Source organism: Nesoenas mayeri (genome assembly GCF_963082525.1).
Source record: "Nesoenas mayeri genome assembly, chromosome: Z".
Taxonomy (NCBI): domain Eukaryota; kingdom Metazoa; phylum Chordata; class Aves; order Columbiformes; family Columbidae; genus Nesoenas; species Nesoenas mayeri.
Window position 1 is genome coordinate 43,895,245 of NC_137542.1, and position 19,578 is coordinate 43,914,822.

Sequence of the window (19,578 nt, forward strand, 5' to 3'; positions counted from 1 at the left end):
AAGGACAGCTACAGGTTATCCAGAAGGGACAGGCACGGCAGGAGAGGCCGGGGCGGGTGGCACTCTATGTAGCAGAGTGGCTGGAATGCATGGAGCTGACAGTTGACGATGGCAAAGGTGAAAGCCTCTGGGTAAGGCTTAAGGGTCAGAAAAATAAAACGGATGTCATTGTGGGAGTCTACTATAGGCCACCCAGCCAGGACGACAACACTGGTGCATTATTCTCTAAAGAACTAAGCGAAGTCTTAGTGTGGATTGCTAAGACTTAGTTTTAAATAATCATTGTCAATAGATGATGCCCTTACTGGTTGATTTCTCCACAAGGAGTATGGCTTCTTCCTGTGAAGAGCCAAATTAGGCAGAGAGCAAAGGCATGAGAAGTTTGCACATCAAGAATAATGATTAGGAGACACTTTGATGGCACCTGGATGTGAATCTACACAGAAGCCTCTAAAGTCAACAGCAATGACTCCAGAGTTGCATTAGACTACATAAATCTGAGATAATACACAATAAGCTTGCTTTCCTTTAGAGATGTAGAATATAACTATAAGCTGCAAAAACCCACACCACTTAGGAAACTGGATCCATATCACATGATGAACTCCACTGACACAGCAAGCACAGAACCTCTCCTGGAGTAACCTAGTGCAGTATAACCGCTTTCTGCACACTGATGTGTTAGACCGTAACTCCCCACTGCACCGCAGCATCAGGTTTTAAAAGCTTCTTTCAATAATTATTGCCATTGCATAAATCATACAAAATCCAGGTTATGCCCTCAGGCAGCCTGGCAGTCCAAGAAACTGTTTAAAATTGGTTACAGTGGTCCTGAGTATGTTTCTACTTCCTCCTTGATAAAAGCCTTCATCATCATACAAGTCAGCTGATCCACTGACTCATCTTTTCACTTTATCTAGTTTTTTGGGGGTTTTTTTGGTAAAATGATCAGCTTTAAATTGAAAAGTACTTCAGACCATAACTTATCCTACACTACTTTCAAATTGTGGGTGCAAGGCACCTAAAAACAACCCAGACAACTACTTGAACATAATAGTAACACATCACTGAATGAGTAGAACTCATACTTCCAGATGAAAGGGTTTTTTAAATGCAATACTGTAAATATTCTTGAAAAATTTTGAATGTACGGCAACCGATATGGAAGAAACACAAACAGAAAAACATTTTGGAAGGTGCCTACATGAAGCAATGATGCCTACTTAAATCCGGTTTTTAAAGCTTAAATGGTATGTGCTAGAATTCAGCAAGAAGCTAAGCAATATAAAGTATCTCTGGTCACGCATTTAGTTACATAATATTCAAAGTTTATATCTCATCATTAGAGAACACCAGTTGGATGTGTCTTTCTAGCTTATTCCATCTTAACTGTCTGTCTACAGAACTGACATGAAAAGATGTTGTAGGTCCCTAATAATTCCTGGAACCTGTAGTCTCATACTTAGATTTACACCTCAGCAGGAACAGCTTTATGAATATTACTGCCTGCACTGTTAACATGCTGAGCAAAGAGCCAGTAACCACACTGTCTTGCCAAAACGTGAGTTCTTCCAGTGACCTGGAAGCACAGCTACTTATGAACAGCAGTGAACCTGCACACTTCATGAGGTACAGCAACAGAAGTAATGATCAAGTGTCAGGTGGTAGATTAACTGTAACGTGTTGGAATACAAGCTGACTATTAAAATCATTATTCAAAGCGTTTTTGAAGAATAATGGTCCCCACACCCACATGCAAACAAAACAATCAGACCACATTCATATATTAATTTTTATTTTCCCATACAATATTCACAGGGTCTGCTTTTTGTCTTACTCAAACTAAATTTTATTTTTTTCCGCAAACTAAAACGAGAACTGACATTTCAGGACATGAAAAGTAGTTCTGTAAACAAAAAACATCCAAGGAAGAGCTGAAACCCAGGGCTATTATCTATTAAAAACACAGTTATATCCCCATTAACGCAGGGTGCTTACTTGTATCACACCAAAAGTCATAATGCATTTCTTCACCCACTGCGTGTTAGCATGTGTTTTATCATACCCTATTCAGTCACTTAAAAACTATATACAGCTATGTTTAAACATGTGTATTTGTGCCATGTTTTTAATAACACAAAAATAAAGGCATTTTTAAGCTATTGCTGCATATTATGCAGCAGGATACCAGAGCACTGGATCAGATACCTAACTTCAATGCAAAAGTCAAGCCCACTAAACCTCTGCAGTGGGAGTAATATTGAGCTGAACAGTCCCACTTCACACACTCAAACATTATGAAAGAATAAAGAGACGTGTACATGATGGCCAACCATTATCTGTTTTACCCTATTATTTACCAATATTGACAGTACACAGAATAACTCAGTGGAAAAAAAGCCCAATGTGTTTCAATCTTTGAAAGAAATGCTTTCGTTATGATAAAAGCTACACAAGTGATATTCAAACTCCAGAAGATAATAGTGGACACTATCAAAATTAAGTCATGTTTTCATCTGACACTTGCACCCAAAGTGTACCACTTACTTCATTATTGTGTGCAATGTAACACAAAAATTACTGATGTCAATTGCTGAAACACAAGAATAAAGCATGTAGGCACAACAAAAAACACTGTGTGCAGTTGCAGATTGTATCACAAGAAGAAAGCACTGAGTTTTTTTTGTCTTCTGATCCTTGTGAGTTTAACTATTTCTGGGAAGCCTGCATCCCCAAATGTGACTGCAGTATTTAACCATCACTACAGGAGAGAAAAACATTACATATAGTCCTGAATTTTACAAACATTAAGCTTTTTAATATCCCCGTGACCTTTCAAATAATTTTGGAGCCATTTGAGGTTTTTCTTCTATTTCCACAAGAGCAGTCATTCAGTTCACAACAAAGAGTAGGTGTACTTTTATTTTTTTCAGCCATCACAAGATTTTAAAATCAAGTCATCTTAGATCTATTCTTCAGACTGCTCAAGTGTCACCTGTACATGAAATTTCAAATTCTTTGCTAGAAATAACACAGGCAATGAATAAGGCTTTAGCATTCTTTCTCTGCTTGCTGAGAGCTTGTTTAGAAAGCATCTTCTGAATTAGTCAGTAATATATGACAATTTTTTTAACCTTAGTTTAGGTTGCGTGCACTTAAGAATTGTTCAGTCTACTTATTCCTCCAGAGCCATTTAGAAGAGTTTAGCCTTACTATGACCAGCTCAGTTCAAGCTACTTTTATGTACATACATTTACTACCTTCCACATCCAAATAAAACAAGACTTTACAGTACATAAGCTACTGAAGACATGAGCAGTGGAAAAAATGTAATTATAGCTCTACCAAAAAGATAACCCGAAATATTTAAAACATTTCCTGACCACCAGCAAAAAAGAGTGGCAATCAGATGCACAAGGCCATCATGTATCAGTGCACCACACACAGGAAAGTAAAATTTACAGCATTCGTGCAATGCAGTATCAATATCAAATTGGCCTCTTAATAGGAAAACAATTTAGTAAAAAGCTTTGTATGTGCCTAACACATAATGGAACCTTGTCCAGTGCTGGTGCTGTGCTGCTTAACTAACCACAGTACTTCTGGTCTTAAATCCAAAAAGCAGCAGCAGCATGTACAAGTACAGAAACTGTACAGTTTCAGTGACAAAGTTAAAGATTCCCTATTTTATTGCATGTTTTTTCAAATAAACTTGGAGGTTTGGATTTTTGAGTATAGAAAGTGGATTTCCTGAGTAGTCTCAGCTTACAATTTGTTCAGTAAAAGAAACATTGTAAAAGAGGAAATGTATTTATTTTCAAATAGAAGAATGTATGTTCAACCAAATATAATCAAGTACAAAATTTAGCAACTTTTGAAGATAGACACTTTCCAGGCTGATGGAGAACTTGCACCGTGATGTAGTGTCATGCTTGCAACAATTTTACAAATAAGCAAGGGGTACCATTGGATTATTTTTTTTAATAGCAAATCAAAACAGTGCACTACAGTTCATCACATTTGCTTTTTTATAATCCAATACCTTCAGCCTGAAAATTATTGTTTCTCATATCAGACACTAGACTGTTGTGTTTTTTTAAATTGTTATACTGCAGATGGCTAATCTGGTAAAAATGAAACTTGGTTTGGATTAAAATCAGTAGAAACAAAGAGAGCTGGTCACTGCCAGATATTTAATAGAGGAATCAGAAAATATTTAAGTTCCAAAGTATTTTTAAAATATTTCAGATCATGTGTTCCTTTCACCAATTTTTGGGTCTGTTTTGCGATTTTTAAGGGATGAGGGGTGGACACATTTGAATGTTGCATATATTCAGATCCTTCACACCTACAATTAATTGGAGAACGGTACTTTTACAGATGAGTAGCACACAACGACCCAAACTACTACTGCTACCAGTTATGATCCAACACGGGTTATTGTGGTTCTTTTATCCGAGAAGAAGCTTTTTAGGAGAAATACCTGCCCAATACTAACAACAAGAAGGATGATTGCTTCCCCGATCGACCAATAGGCCACTCTTGTGTTCAAATCCTCTGCTCTGCTGCGGCCCTGCGCTTCCCTCAGGCGGAAGTGAGTCTGATAATCGATGACAGACTTCAAAGCTTCATGAATTGAAACACATGCAGACTCCATCTAGAGAAGCAAACAAATACAAACCACTGAATTAAGAACCCTTCAGTGCTTTTACTGCTAAGGTTTGCAGTTTGATATTTAAAATTTGGATTCATGTAACTTTGAAAGCTAAGGATCAACTCAGCCCATTGTCAGACTGAAATACTATAAATGCACTAAAATTCAACTTACACTGATCCAACTCTATACATAGAAATGCAACAGACCATTAAATACAGAAATGTGTAAAACTGAAGATCTAATGAAAAGCAATGGGCTATGAGAATGACTAAGTATATCCTAAATTTATCTATATTTAGGTTCAAAATGAATATTAGAAAAAACTTTTGAAATGTCAGTCACCTCCCAGTTATTAATTCCACACAATACCAAGAAAACAAACAGTTGTTTATAACGTTAAGGTGCACATAGTATATATTAAATGCTTGTGTGTTTCACAAATAGGATATTCTTCATTGCATAATTCTCATTCAAGTTGTACAACATCCTAAAACTCTACATTACTGAACTCAACCTGTTATTTTGACAAGACAGCCTTCTCTTAGTCACATACACAAGAAGTGGTTAAACAAAGGACAATTCTGTTACTTCCCAGTGTTCCTGAATGCTTCATAACAATCTTATAACAAACACTTCAACAAATTGCCCAACTTCATCACCATTTTTCATTTAAAAAATTGTAATTTTTCCAAGCCCTAGATAATTTTTCACATAAACATCTTCCACTTTCAGTTTATCTTCCATAAGCAAGTTAGTATCCCTCCACTGTGTTTTGATCACCAAGAGATTAATCAATAGAATTGCAAAATATCTGCTTTGTAGTTTGTTTTTCTGTTTTATGGCTTAAAATTAGTATTTCCTGAAAATCAAATGGCATAACTTACTATAAAAGGAAATTTTAACACTCTGATAGCACCACTCACAGTTACTTACACCTGTGAGTAGCCACCTTTTCGAGCTGATGACTTTCAAGTTGAATTAACAGCAAATGATCTACTCATTACAGATCTCAGCTACTGCAGACTAACTTGTGCTAAATCCTAAGTTAAATTGGCATTTGGGAAGTAGTATTTATATCACTGAACCCAGAGCAACAAAAGAGCGATCATGTCCAGCATTCTTTAATGGTTGTTTAAAGCAAGGCTTGGTGACAGTTATAACACAAAAACACAGTAAGAATTCATGAAGCAAGTGTTCTGGGGAAGTTCTGACGTATTTAGATTGGCTAGAGGTGGTATAAAACTGTAAAATCCTGAGAGTATAATAATAATAATGCTCTGACACTTCATAGTGTCTTACAAAGGACAAATACCTCGAAGCCAGCTAAATATGGCTGATTTTGTTCACTTATTTATTTACAATTTTCTTCTCCATTTTAAATACGGTACTTATGTATTAAGTCAATTTATGCCCTGCCCCCAAAAAAGACTCTACCATTTTAAATATAAAAAGAAATCTCAAAGTTTCTCTAAAGTTCGGGAATTTTTGAAACCCTAATCCACCTATATTTACAGTTTGTGAAATCCATACCTCAAGAGGCACAGAACCATGGCATTAAAAAGAAGTTTCCTTAACAGAACTGTGCATTCTATAAATACTGTCTTCAAAAAGAAAGCTTATATGCAGTAATTCAGATTTTTTTCAAAGCTCAAATCCATTGATTTTCAAAAGTCATATAAATATCTAATGCAGCTGAACTGGAAAAAAAACCAAAACAAAACACAACATTGCATCTAACAGCTGCTGTCAATCAAAACAGCATTTTACCTGGGTAAGTGCAGTTACTCTGTTCTCACTAGGAAACAGTGGAGGATCTTCTCCAACCTGGAAATCAAAGTACACCGTTTTGTGTGTGAAAGTAGAGAACTCGTTGCTGAAGCAGAATTTGTATGTTCCATTTCTGGAAGCAGTAAACGTGAAGCTGTCATATTGTTTCTTCATCTCTTTGTACAGTACAGTGCCATCAGGATCTTCCAACCGACAGTCAACATCATAATGACCTCCAGTGATCACCTGAAAACAAAGAAGAAACTGTCTTTTTAACCAAACAAACATCTATACATCTATTTTAAGAAGTATGACTTGCCAGCTGACACTGCAAAACTTTTAACAAATATTTTAAAACACAATCCATTAATTTGAAAATCTTCGAAAGCAAGAGCGCAGAACTACTTTCTTACAAAAGACATTCAAAATACTTCTAGATTCAAGATAAGTAATGTCAATTCTACTTTCAAACTGTTACAAGAGCAATTTTAGTTACTTTGCTATAAATAATTGTACAACAGCAAAGGCTACAATGGCACAGCAGAGACATTACTGTAACAAATCAACCACCTGCCAGACCCACAAGTTCTCCATGGAACTGACTCAGCCAGCTGAGTTTGCTGACATGCAATAAAATGGCTCCTTTACAGCCAAAAGTGTGTTAACTGCCCTACCAGCTCAGCCCGCTTCAGGCTGCAGGAATGGCGTTGGACCAGTAGAACAGGTACTTCAGCCTGGCTCATCTTCAAGCGTACTTGTGAACAGAGACATCCATGTTCCAGCTGGGCCTGCTACCTGCCTGCTGGCGTTAGCCACAGCATTTCACCCAAAACCAGCACATCTGCACAATGGGACTCAAAACTTCACAGAATTGTCTCGAGGGTTTTTTCAGGCTCTGATTACTGCTGGTGTACAGCACACTACGCTGCAGACTAGCTACCTCACCGCTAGAGAAAGATTAATCAGTAGCTTAGGTATTCATGACGATGTTCTGATGACCCTTAGGCTAGTAGTATTTTTTACACTTAACCCTTGCTCCAAACTTTCTGCTTTTAAGATAAAGCATGCTGAAGGAGGAAGAGACTTATATCTAAAGGCACGTCCCTTTCACATGTGCGCAGAAATCACTGAAATATTTTAGTATCTGGGTATCCGTGCTTCAGTTCACATAGTATTATTTAAACTCACATCAGTTTATTTAGGTATTGAGTTATTTAAACAATAATGTTAATGGTGCAACTGAAATAACAAGAGACCTGAGCAGTCGCTGCTCTGCAAATAAGTTTAAAAAATATTCAGTTGGCAAGCAGTATCTTCATTTTTTCCAAAACCATGAGGATAAAAAGAGCAACAAAAACCCAACCAAACAAAAACAAACAAACAAAAAAAAACCCACCAAAAAAAACCCAAAAAACACCACAACCAACCAAACAAACAAAAAAGGATGTCTGAATGTCTCTCCCTGAATTCCATCTACTTGGGATTTTTCACATGGAAGGTTGGAAGGAAAAACAAAAATAAGATTTTCTATAATGAAACGGCTCATTTTGGAAGTATGATCTGAAATTTGACAAGGATGTGCTTTTTACCAATTACAGAAAAGTCACTCGCATTCAGTTATATCACACACTCTGAAAGGGCCAGTTTACATATATATGGTAAGGCTTTTCCAGAACTTTAAAGTTGCCTAGGATTCTTTCCCACAGAGCTTGCTTGAGCGTCACTCCCAGCTGATAAGACATACAAAGGACACACAAGCAGCTCTTCAGTCTACCAGCAGCTGCTCAAATCCAGAGTTTCCTTTTAACAATGCTACACCTGTTCTGATCACCAACAAAAATGACAGCAGCAGGCTGATCTGTCCAGCAACTTCCAATGACATCTACTTCAAAACAGGGGGAAAGTACTGAACAGAAAAGGCCTTATGAAATTAACAAGCAGGGACAGGAAACACTTGTGTAGGAAAACAGATACATCTAAGAAAGAACTAGTGCATGAAAGACAAAGTAACAAGGATGGATATTTAGCAACAGGCAGCAAAATACAAAAGGCAGAACAGCAGCTGGGAAACAAAACAAAAAAATAAAAGGAAAAAATAAAAGCTGAACCATAAAAGTAGATAACCGCTTTGAAAGCCCTCAAAGGCTACTGTGATTCCCATAAAGATAATTTTTCTCTCGTGCTGCTGTACCATCAGTGACTTTACCTGCTGAAGTGACAGACTGAAAAGTTCAAACTCTGCTGATACACTCAAAGGCACCAAAACTGTCACATGTCAAAGCTGCACAGTATGCTCTATAGTAATAGCTGCACGTTCAAACAATTAGAAACTGGGAAAAGTAAGAATAACTGTGCAGCCTCACTTAACACGTGCATGTTAATCACGGTTGGTCTTCAATAAGACGCCAGTTGCCTACATGGTTTAATTTTTTGTAAGACTCCTGTCTTGCCTGGGACACTTTGCTAGTACTGTGTATCTATTCCATCACCTTCTTACTGCTTGCTGTGTGACCCCCATTTGAACCACACGGACGTAAGGAGCGTGAGCTCCTTAAGTTGCATCCTGCTCATCATGCAAACGCTTCACGAACCACAAGACAATCACTTCCGTGGCATCTTGTCGGGCAGGGCCACGCTGGGTGTCCGCGCTGTTCGGATGGGACACTGCGCGACGGCGGCCTGGGTAAAAGCCATCGCAGCTTACAGGGCCAGCTCTACGTGCCCGTCTCTTCACCGAGCTGAGCACAGGCCTCCCGGTCGCTGCCGCACAGCAGCGGGCGGCGCCTCATCCGCCGGGCTGGGAACGCCGCGCTGGCTCCGGCCGCTGCCAGGAGCCCGCAGCAACCGGCCGAGCCCGGGCGGCTGCCCCGCCAGCACCACCCGCAGGCTGCGCCCCCCGGGGGCGGGCCAGGCTCCGGGCCGCGAGGCCGCCCCCGGCCCAGGCGGTACCTGGAACTCCAGGGTGCACTTGGTGCCCTGCACGATCTCCTCGTAGAAGCACTGCTTGGCGTTGTCCGGCAGCTCGAACGTGATCTCGGAGGCCTGCGCGGCGCAGGCCGCCAGCGCCACCAGGAGCAGCGGCGGGAGCAGCCGCCCCCACGGCCCCGCGGCCCGGGAGCTCCGCAGCGGCATGTCCCGGCGCGGGGGGGAGCGAGGGGGAGCGAGGGGCAGGCGGAGCGCAGCGGGAGCGGGCGGCCAGGCAGGAGGGGAGGGAGAGGCGGCGGCGCCGGCGTGGCGAAGAGGCCGAGCGGGGAACAGAGCGGCCAGCCGGAAGCACCCGCGCTGGGCGGCACCGCGTTCCGGGAAAGCTTCCGGGTGAGCGCCCCCACACTTCCCGCGGACGGTTTTGCAGACGTGGAGTGCGGCGTGGAGACGGGTGGGGTGGTGGGCGGGGAAGGGGGCGTGGTCTGTGGGGAGGGGCGGGGGAAGTGGGCGGGGTCACGGAGTCCTACAGTACCCGAAATCTGGCCCTAAACTGTGTCCCTGAGAACCTCACCTACACGTCTTTTAAACACCCCCAGGGGTGGTGACTCCACCACTTCCCTGGGCAGCCTCTTCCAATGCCTAACAACCCTTTCCGTGAAGAAATTTTTCCCAATATCCAATCTAAACCTTCCCTGGTGCAGCTTGAGGCCATTTCCTCTTGTCCTATCACTTGCTACTTGAGAAAAGGGACCAACATCCTCCATGCTACAGCTTCCTTTCAGGTAGTTGTAGACAGCGATAAGGTCTCCCCTCAGTTTCCTTTTCTCTAGGGTAAACAGCCCCAGTTACCTCAGCTGCTCCTCACAGGACTTGTTCTCTAGACCTTTCCCCAGCTCCGTTGCCTCCTCTGCACTCTTTCTAGTACCTCAATGTCTTTCTTATGATGAGGGGCCCAACACTGAACACAGTACTCGAGGTGCAGCCTCACCAGCACCAAGTATGGTGCAATCACTTATTTAGTCCTGCTGGCCACACTATTCCTGGTACACACCAGGATGCTATTGGCCTTTTTGGCCACCTGGGCACACTGCTGACTCGTGTTCAGTCACTGGTCACTTCATCCCCAGGTCCTTTTCCACCAGGCAGCTCTCTGGCTGTCCCACTGCCACCCATCGCTCACAGTGCGGGCATAGCCTGTGGGAGACAACAGGTTCCCTGTTCTATCACAGCTTTTGGCTCTGTCTCCACTGGCTGTGACACCTGGCCGTTAAGTGGTCTTCAGGGTCCCACAAGGCATGATTTGGAGCTGAAATAGTGGCTCTTGCCACCAAACACAAGAGAAAAGCGACCTCGGTACTCCCCATCTTCAATAAATGGAATACAAGCGAAATGTGACCTTGGTACTCCCCGTCTTCAATAAACGGAATACAGAGGAACGGCCCAGGAGAGTGCTGCTTCACAGGTCATTAAACATTAATTGCTCCAGAGAGGTATAATACCAATTGGAGAGCTCACGCTGGCTGCAGGAATGTAGGCTTTAAGTTGTACTTCAGTAAATACTCAGTTATTTTTACAACATAAAAGAGAATCAAAAGAAGAAATCAAATAAATCCTCCATCCTCAATATTTATTTTCCTTTCTTTCATAAATCAGGCAGAATAGGAGAAAGAAAACCCAGCTCCAATCTCCCAGGCAGGAGAATTAACTTGTATTGGGGTAGGTCAGGCCTCCCATTTTGTTCCTCCAGAGAAGGATCTCTCTGCATGAGGCACCTACTGACAAAACAGGCACCGCACTTGGATGCTCCTTCGTAATCCTCCAGCATCAACGTGGTGACTCCTGAATTAGTTTGTGGAGCCTGCAGGTTTCACTCTCAGCACTGTATAAGAAGTCCGGGCATTTGTTTCAGGACTGTGGGCTTCACAGGACTGAGGTAACCGAAATTCCTATGTTGAAGGCTCTGATAGAATTTCAGGTGTAGATTAAAGTGAGATGGCAAATGCTTCACCAAGTATCTACACCACGTCAGAGGCAGACATTATCCAGTTACAATGAACCCTCAGATCTCTGCTGTTTTAATTTATACACACTGGTTTTATTTCAGATTGCATTTGCGTTTTGGCTATTAGTTCAGTTAGCTTAAAAGCAGATTATGTGCTTGTGCCATAGGAGGCAGTTTCAGCCATTTTACTTAAATTGGTGACTATAGGCCTGTAGGACCCATATGCTTTTGCAAAGTGTTCCCAACCACCTTCTCCTTCATGTGGCAAGAAACACATTTCAGGAAGACCCACTCTGTTATTTTCCAGGCAACTGAAGTGATCCTGTACAGCCTATGGTTTCCTAGTTCACTCTTTCCAGCTGTTTTCTTAAAGCCTCACTAAATAGACAAAATCAAACTTACCTAGGAAAACAATTGGAAAACTATTACCAAACAAACAAACAACAAAGCAGAAGAGGAAAGATGCTTGGTAAAACCAAGATATTTCTTCAGAGCAGGCAAGAAAGGTGTCTGGTGGCACTTGCAGAATAAGAAAAGCCCAGAACATGACCCAGTCTCCAAAATGAGTCATCAAGAGCAGATGGAGGTCACTTCCTTTTCTTTTGGATCAGGAACAGAGAGTATAAAACATCACCTGTATGAGGAAGAAGGGTGTCAAACTGCCTGCAAGGAGCTCTCAAGCTTGCTTACCTTGGCCCCAGTGAGTGAGTACCACCAAGAAGCAGAAGCCACCAACACTGACTGTGCAGCATCTTGTGTGCTCACAGCTCATCTGGCATATATTTCTTAAGGACTGATTGTATTGTATATGTAGCAAAAGCGATTGATAGTAATTTAGAACTATGAGCAACATGTACCGCTTATGAGCCTCAGTACTTCTTTCGAAGCTTGAAAATGGCTTGATTTGTCCATTTCCTAAACATCCCTGTCACCCTGATACCCAATTCCCTAAATGATGTACGGAACTATGTATTAATTTGTAACAGTAAGGATCTGAGCTCTCCTCTTTTAGAAGAACACCATATATGCCTTTGTACTTGTGGATTTCATGGTAATTTTCCTTGAGTTAGCCCATTAATAGTTCTTAATCCTTACAAGGAATAAAAAAATTAATCAGGTTGCTGGTTTTCTAGGTCGCTTGTGCTGCTGTTACTTTTACCAGATTCTTCCCAGTTTCCATTGTTCTATCTCCATCTGTAACCATTCTGTTTGTGAAATAATAAAATTCCACATGCTGTCTATATTAGTTTACTGTGTAAATAATATTTGAGTGTTAAGCCCAAAATAAGATTTAATAATTTTAGAGGGAGGGGTTTTTTCCTTCTCGACAATCTTTTTCTTGGGATGAAATTGAGTTTCAGATCCTCCTCAGCATAGTTCTCACTTGAAAAAAACCTTTATCATTTTTTCTCTATCATGACAATATTTGCAAGCAGAATTCTGAATTACAATCTTCCCCAGGCATATATGCATAGCTAGATAATTTTATTAATGTACTTTTTTACCATAAGCATATGGTTAGAACATAGTTCTCAGTCAAAGACTAGGAAAAACAAGGATTCATTTTGCTGTTATATGAGTTTGACTTCAAGTTTGTGAATGTATGATGTCGTTTTATGTCTGTGGGAAGTTAAAATTGTCGAATGGCTAGAGTTGCTTGTGCAGGCATTAATTGAAACATGATCTCCTGAAGAATGCTAATGAACCATAGTGGTACAAGCTGTTCATTTCTTCAGAAACACACATGGAAGCAGCTGCAAAAAGACTGAAGTAACCTGTAAAGCAGAGGTGTAAAGTCAAGTGTCTGAATTTCTTCTCTGCCTAGTAGCTGAGACACATTTCAAATCCTTTCTCCTGAGGTAGTTAGAAAGTTTTTGCCTGAATTAGAGGCTGTATGTAGGGATGTGATTTCAGGCAGATAAAACAAGATCTTGTAAAAGAGAAAGCATTTCCTGTTATATGAGTAGTAAAACAGAAAAAGGTGTTCTTCACCTTTACAATCCTTCAATATGCAATCCTCCCACGGGAGGTTTTGAAAGGTTTTTTCATAACATTCCCCAGTCTGCGTCGCCATCATACCTTTCTAGAAATCTAGTTGCATAGAACAGTTAAATAATCCGCTCACTTAAGTACATTCCACAGAATGCTTTACATTGCTTCTCAAACTCAACAGCTTCACCATTTTAAGTACCTCAGCTTTAAAAATCCCTTCTTTGGGCTTGCTTCGACAGATTTTACCTGAACAGTAAACAAATATTATCACTATAAGTAGTCATATCCAGATATTAACTCATGCTTAGTTGTCATTACAGTGCTCCATTTTTGATAGATTAAAATGCCTAAAATATGATGGTCAGGTTGTTATACAAATTAATTTTCACTGACCTTCATACTTGCAAAACCAGCCCTAAACAACTTTGGCAGCTGCAAAACACTTGAAGGGCAGTCAAGTATACTAACTACCAACAGTTTCAGGCTTCAGTTTCAGTGTGATTTGTGCAAAGTCATGCTGTGAAGGAAAAAATCACCAGACCTTAAAACTGCTTGAATTTATCCTTTCTTTTAAGGTTCAGTGCGTTTTCTAACCCCTGTTCTCTCATTTTCAAAACTTCAGTGAACAAGAAATTAGCTTGTTTGTGTCTAAAAAGCCAGTGCACTACTGTCTATGCTCATGATAGTTGATAACATAAAAGCCAAAACACATCCAGATGGGAAACCCCAAGAAAAAAATCATGTTTAAATAAACATTTGGGATGAAAAATTAATTTAGTTGCACCCCAAATTAAGCATTTACGCTATTTCCACATGTACAGCTTCACAGAGAAAGAGGCTGAGAATTCCTGCAGTACAAGGAGTTAGCCATCATGGAATGAGAAGAAGGGAGATTTTTGGGAAAGCTATGACCTGTGTTACCTTCTGAAATACTCCACATGCACTCTTGCAGAGTCTCCAGTCTTACTGACAAGCAGAATTTGCAAACCTGTATTAATGAAAACATAGTACTTTGATTTTAACTTTTTTTTTCTTTTTGTCTTTGTACATAAGAAATTCAAATGGATAAGATTTTTTATTTTTTGAAAATATGTCTTTTGCTGCTTTATAGAAGTGACATTCCTTCCTTAGCTGTAAAACAACAAGGAGGATCCTCAGACCACTGGGTCCTCTGGGACACCTCTTCACTGCTCACAGTCTGAAGGTGGGTGTCCTGTGGCTTCATATCCATACAGAAATCAGGTTGCATTAAATCACAAGTATGATTTTTGACCTCAGTTGATTGCTATTTCACATTAAAAAAAAAAATAAATAAATCACAAAACCTGGCACATGATCAATTGTCACTAATTCAGAACAAATCTGCGTAATTACTTTACAAGAACTGCTACTTTTAATACAGAAATAGGACAAAAAGAGTCTAACTGTCTGATTGTATATTTAACAGTGACTATAACAAATTTTGTACTACAAGTTCTCTCAAATGTCTTTTCTAATGCACTTTATCTTGACTGGTCATTTTTTATAATTCACTGGTTCATCCAAGATCTTTCTTTCCCCTTTTACTAGATATATGAATTTCATGGATAAAGGCAAATCATTGTTAGATTGTCATCTGTCTCCACATCTAGAAAGTAGATTCCTTTCCAATACTAAGCCAGAATTTGTTTCAAAATGTCGGTTCTGTGCCTTTTTTTATTTTCTTCCTCCTTCTTCCTTTTTTGGGGGGTGGTGGGTAAGGGAATCTGTAAAATACACATGATTGCGAATATTGCAAGAGGCTTTTTACCTGTGCAGACACAGACCTTGTGGTACACGAGAGGGAGCTCTTGGTCACAACAACTTCCCTTCGCGCTTGTCAGGTTTTGTTGAAAGAATATTCCGTGCCCGAGCTTTTCTTACTTTTCAATTGACTCTTCCAATTCAGTGGTGAATGGATATTGGAAAGCTAAAAAAAATAAAAGAGTGCCAATCTCGGCCATACGTAAGGTAGGCATAGCCCTAAGGAATGGTTATAGCACCCAAGGTTTATGCACTGGTCAGGCTTCCAGTTCAGCAGTGGGAGCAACATGTCACTTTAGGTACCAGAAGACCCTATATGTAACACACATCTCCCTGTATGTAACTCACAGAGATCTCCAACAGTGAGGGTCACCAGCACCTACATCCTGAGGAGGCAGCTGCAAAAGCTGCTCTGTGGGACATGAAGAATTGTTGCCCCGTGGGAAATGTCAGTGTGTTCTCACATCCGTGCCAAACATGGCCTGCCCTCAGTAACAGGCAGGAATTAATCTCTTATTGATACTCTCAGTCCTCTCCAGGTATGGGTGCCTGCACCAGCTCTGTTATGCAGCCTGTAGTGGTGGGGTGGGGCAGCAAGGACCATCCCCATTAACTCAGTTTCTTTAGGACCTGGAGGGCTCAGGATGTGTGAAAGACTGGTTCCCGTCTGTTCTCTGGCTGAACCGGAACATCAGTGGACTGTGTGAAGGGGAGAGGTCTGGGGAAGGGCTGAAAAATCTCAGAAAGAGACAGACAATTCAAGTTCGACTGCACTGAAGTAGATAGGAACCCCAAAGGATGCCCCCCCGGTCATATTTTAAGCAAAGCATTGGAAGAATCCAGGCATCCTCCCCACAGCACTCCTTCCAGTGGTCCACCTTTTGTTTTGTTTTGTTTTCTCCTAGCCATGGCTGAAATTTGATAATGCTGTTACATTTACATAATGAAAGAAAGACTTCTTTCACACGTGTACTTTTATCCACTCAGATTTAAGGTACTTACAATATGCTATTAAACACTTAATAAAAATAGTCCACTCTTTACAACTATGTGTAGTCAATCTAAAGAAATATATAATTCTCTCTACAAAAAACATTCCAATTAAAGCATTTTAAGAAATATTGTGGCTTCATAAATAATAGATAGGTTTTAAGAGATAAAGAACACCTCTATGGGAAATAATTATATATGTTTTTCTTTTCTGTTATATACCTAAATGGTTCTTCCCTATCCACAGTAATCCCAGCTATTCATGCTCAGGCTGTAGTTAGGCACTGAAACATGAATATGTTGCCTTCTATCATGCTGTAATTATTGCTTATAAGCATCAGTCCATTGAAGAAACAAAGCCTTTAGCATGACTGGCTCTCTAATAAATATGCTACTCAATATTTCCTGTGGGAAGCAACACAGAATTTCATTAAAGTAAGTGAATAAGGATACCCATCTGGTACACTATCTGGCTACCCAAGTCTAGTCTGTTGATTCAAAAATAATCTGTCTTAATCTTGGGTAAAAGAACACAAGATATTGAATATTTAGAAGATAGCAGATAAGCATTAATATCATAAGTGTCATCAGTATTCTAAGCCAAAGGGAGTTTCAACATTTCATCTTAGACATAGCCAACACAGCAACAGCATTGTTAATATCTTGGAAAGCAAAATAATCAAGTATGCTGTGACTCAGTATTTTGTTCTGTGGCTTTTCTCATTTGTTCCTTATGCTTTGTTTCTTTTAAGATATTTGACACACTGGTACATCCAAGGTTCTACTCCCTTTCCCCCTGCCTCGCTTCCCTCCCTCCCCACCCGCCCCCTCCCCCCCCAAAAAAAAAAGAAAAAAAGACACATCTGGAAAAGCAATATATTATCATTGTGTTTAGAAAAAAGGAGTTCAAGCCTAGATGTGGCAAATTCTAACAGATGAAGTGTAGGCAAAGATCATTCATGAAATAAATCCAGGAAAAAAAAGCCATGTAGCAATGTCAAGTGTACATAACAAAGAAGAAAGACTCAAATGTGTTGCTTGATGTGGAATAAGAATGGGGAAACAAGGTTAAGGGGAAAAGCAAGCATCTTGGGTGGGATTGAAAATAAGAATGACAAAGCTGCTGCCCAAGTGCTCATAGCTGTTGTAAAATTGCCTTGCTGTCCTGCAGAACAGGATACAGACACATGAACGTGCATTTTGGGACTTTCAGGTAGACTAAGAAACATGGGAACTCTTTATAGTCCTCATTCTTCTATTTTTAGCTGCAAAAGAAGTGAAGGGTCTGTAAAGTGCATGTTGCAGTCAACGTTGCGCTTATACAATTTTTATATTATTCACCAAAGCATCCAACAAAAATAGCTGGCAGGTGAAGACTGGATAGATATGCTCAGAACATGGGTGACAGGTGATGACAACTAACTGGTAAACAGGAGGGCTTGTCTACCACCATCATTAAGTAAATGAGAGAGGGATGCTCTTTGAACAGTTACACAAAATGCTGCACAAACATCACGCTGAAACCAGTGTGACACTAAATCTTTTATTCTAAAAAGTGCCTCAGTTTGTAGACTAGTGCAAAGACATTACAACAAGAGAAGTAGAAAAGGAGCAGGAAAACTTGAAAAATTATTTGGGCTCTTACTCCACAAAAACATGAGTAATGTGTTGCCTGTTTTTAAGCACAGAGGTACCTTGGATTACATGTGATGAAATTGTGGTTTTGACAGAAAATAAGTTATTGAATCATGTATTCCTTTTTCAGAAAGAAAAAAAAACATTCTGTGCACACACCATTTCTTTTACCCATTTCTAAAGAAAAAAGTGAAAGGTTAATAATTAATAGGCAAGAGGTACAAGAATACAGTATACCTGCCTTATTTGTTCTGCAACTAGTCTGCAAAATAAACACAGATATAGAAGACTAAGAGTGGTCTTATCTGCATCTAAATCCAAAGCCTAATTTGATGGAAATGTCAGAGAACATGCTAGGACAAGACTGATAATGACGATCCTTTGCCCAGAACATAGTCTTTCAGAAAATGGTTCTCTTTACTACAAATTGGCTCAGAGTAGGGGCCTCTGAAAAAGAGCCTTACCACAGACACACAGAGCTTTCTCAGTGCAGATTGCTCAAGACTTTGGGCTGGGAGCCTGGAGTCAAACTGAACAAAAGCCTGTCTGCTTAGGAAGAATTTATTTCCAGCAACCTCTGTTCCACAACAGCAAAGCTCTGCCAGCAACATGAGGCACAGCAGGAGGAAGAAGGGAATCCAAGAGGAAACTCGGCTTTGTGCTTGCTGCAGCCTCACATCTGTCAGCCCTGTGGAAGACAAACACCTGTGAAGAAAGAGAGAAACCACCAGTGTTAGAGATGACATTGTGTCTGCTGCACTCCTTGCCAAGCCCTGCTGCTCTGCTAGGTGAGCACAGGAACACAAGTCCGGTCCCAAAACTAATGCACTGGGATGAAAGAGGATATCCAACAGGCGACTGGGGGGAAAGTGGAAAGAAGAGAGAGGAGGGGAAGGGAGGGGAGGGGAGAGGGGAGGGGAGGGGAGAGAGGAGGGGAGGGGTGGGGAGAGGGGAGGGGAGGAGAGGGGAGGGGAGGGGAGGGGAGGGGAGGGGAGAGGAGAGGAGAGGAGAGGAGAGGGGAGGGGAGGGGAGGGGAGGGGAAGGGAGGGGAGGGGAGGGGAGGGGAGGGGAGGGGAGGCGAGGCGAGGCGAGGCGAGGCGAGGCGAGGCGAGGCGAGGCGAGGCGAGGCGAGGAGAGGCGAGGAGAGGAGAGGAGAGGAGAGGAGAGGAGCCTGGCGTGGCATGATACAGGCGTTTTAAAGCAGATGGTGGAGAATTTTAAAGTGGCTGTGGAAGGGAAGCAAGACCAAGAACCTAAAGGTTTGCCTAAACAGTTAGATTTGCTTATGGGCAGAAGAAGAAGATGAGTGAGAGGCTGTATCATAAGTCAGTCTGCTAGGACAGGTCTTTATTCTACATTCTTGAGTTCTTGCAGATCATGGTGCCTGGAACTGCAATTGGGATTCAGGGGCTTAATTTAGAATACTGATTCTATTTTTTTTACTGATTCTACTGATTCTATTTTTGAAAGTCACATGAGGCGGTATTTTAATTCCAAAGGACTTTTATAATTGTAACTATTATTACGTTGCAAAATGTTGATATTAATGAAGTCAGTAGAATAAGGCTGCATGGAGGTTGCAATGAGTTTGTGCTTTTTTTCTGGAATTTAGATGCTCAGAGTACACATTTTGCTCATTTGTCTATGTTAAAATTTATGTTTCTATTACTAACTAGTGAGGATTTTTCAGTTGTAGGGCCATATTGCAAAAATGATAGTAATCATCATTACTGCAGTCTCGAAGTCTGGACACCAGTACATGTGGTTCTAGTGACAAACAGAACAGGTAGCGTCTTTCATTCACATTTTCATTTGTACATTTTCAATG

General features: G+C 40.8%; 1 protein-coding gene across 1 annotated transcript; it reads right to left on the reverse strand.

Annotated features, from left to right (window-relative positions):
* Positions 1-1,797: 1,797 nt before the first annotated feature.
* On the reverse strand, positions 1,798-9,778 carry LOC308052063 (transmembrane emp24 domain-containing protein 7). The gene is made up of 3 exons (XM_080362824.1): positions 9,374-9,778; positions 6,425-6,670; positions 1,798-4,657 (listed from the first exon to the last, which is right to left on the reverse strand). The coding sequence occupies exons 1-3, from the start codon at positions 9,554-9,556 to the stop codon at positions 4,421-4,423; spliced, it is 666 nt and encodes a 221-aa protein (XP_080218950.1). The 5' UTR covers positions 9,557-9,778; the 3' UTR covers positions 1,798-4,420.
* Between the last annotated feature and the right edge of the window lie 9,800 nt (positions 9,779-19,578).

Excerpts from the sequence above, each read along its gene's own strand:
- LOC308052063 (XM_080362824.1), bottom strand. The coding sequence starts at position 9,556 with ATGCCGCTGCGGAGCTCCCGGGCCGCGGGGCCGTGGGGGCGGCTGCTC. Across the intron at positions 6,671-9,373 it reads AGTGCACCCTGGAGTTCCAG|GTGATCACTGGAGGTCATTA; the intron begins GTACCGCCTGGG and ends CTTTGTTTTCAG. Across the intron at positions 4,658-6,424 it reads GAGTAACTGCACTTACCCAG|ATGGAGTCTGCATGTGTTTC; the intron begins GTAAAATGCTGT and ends TTGCTTCTCTAG.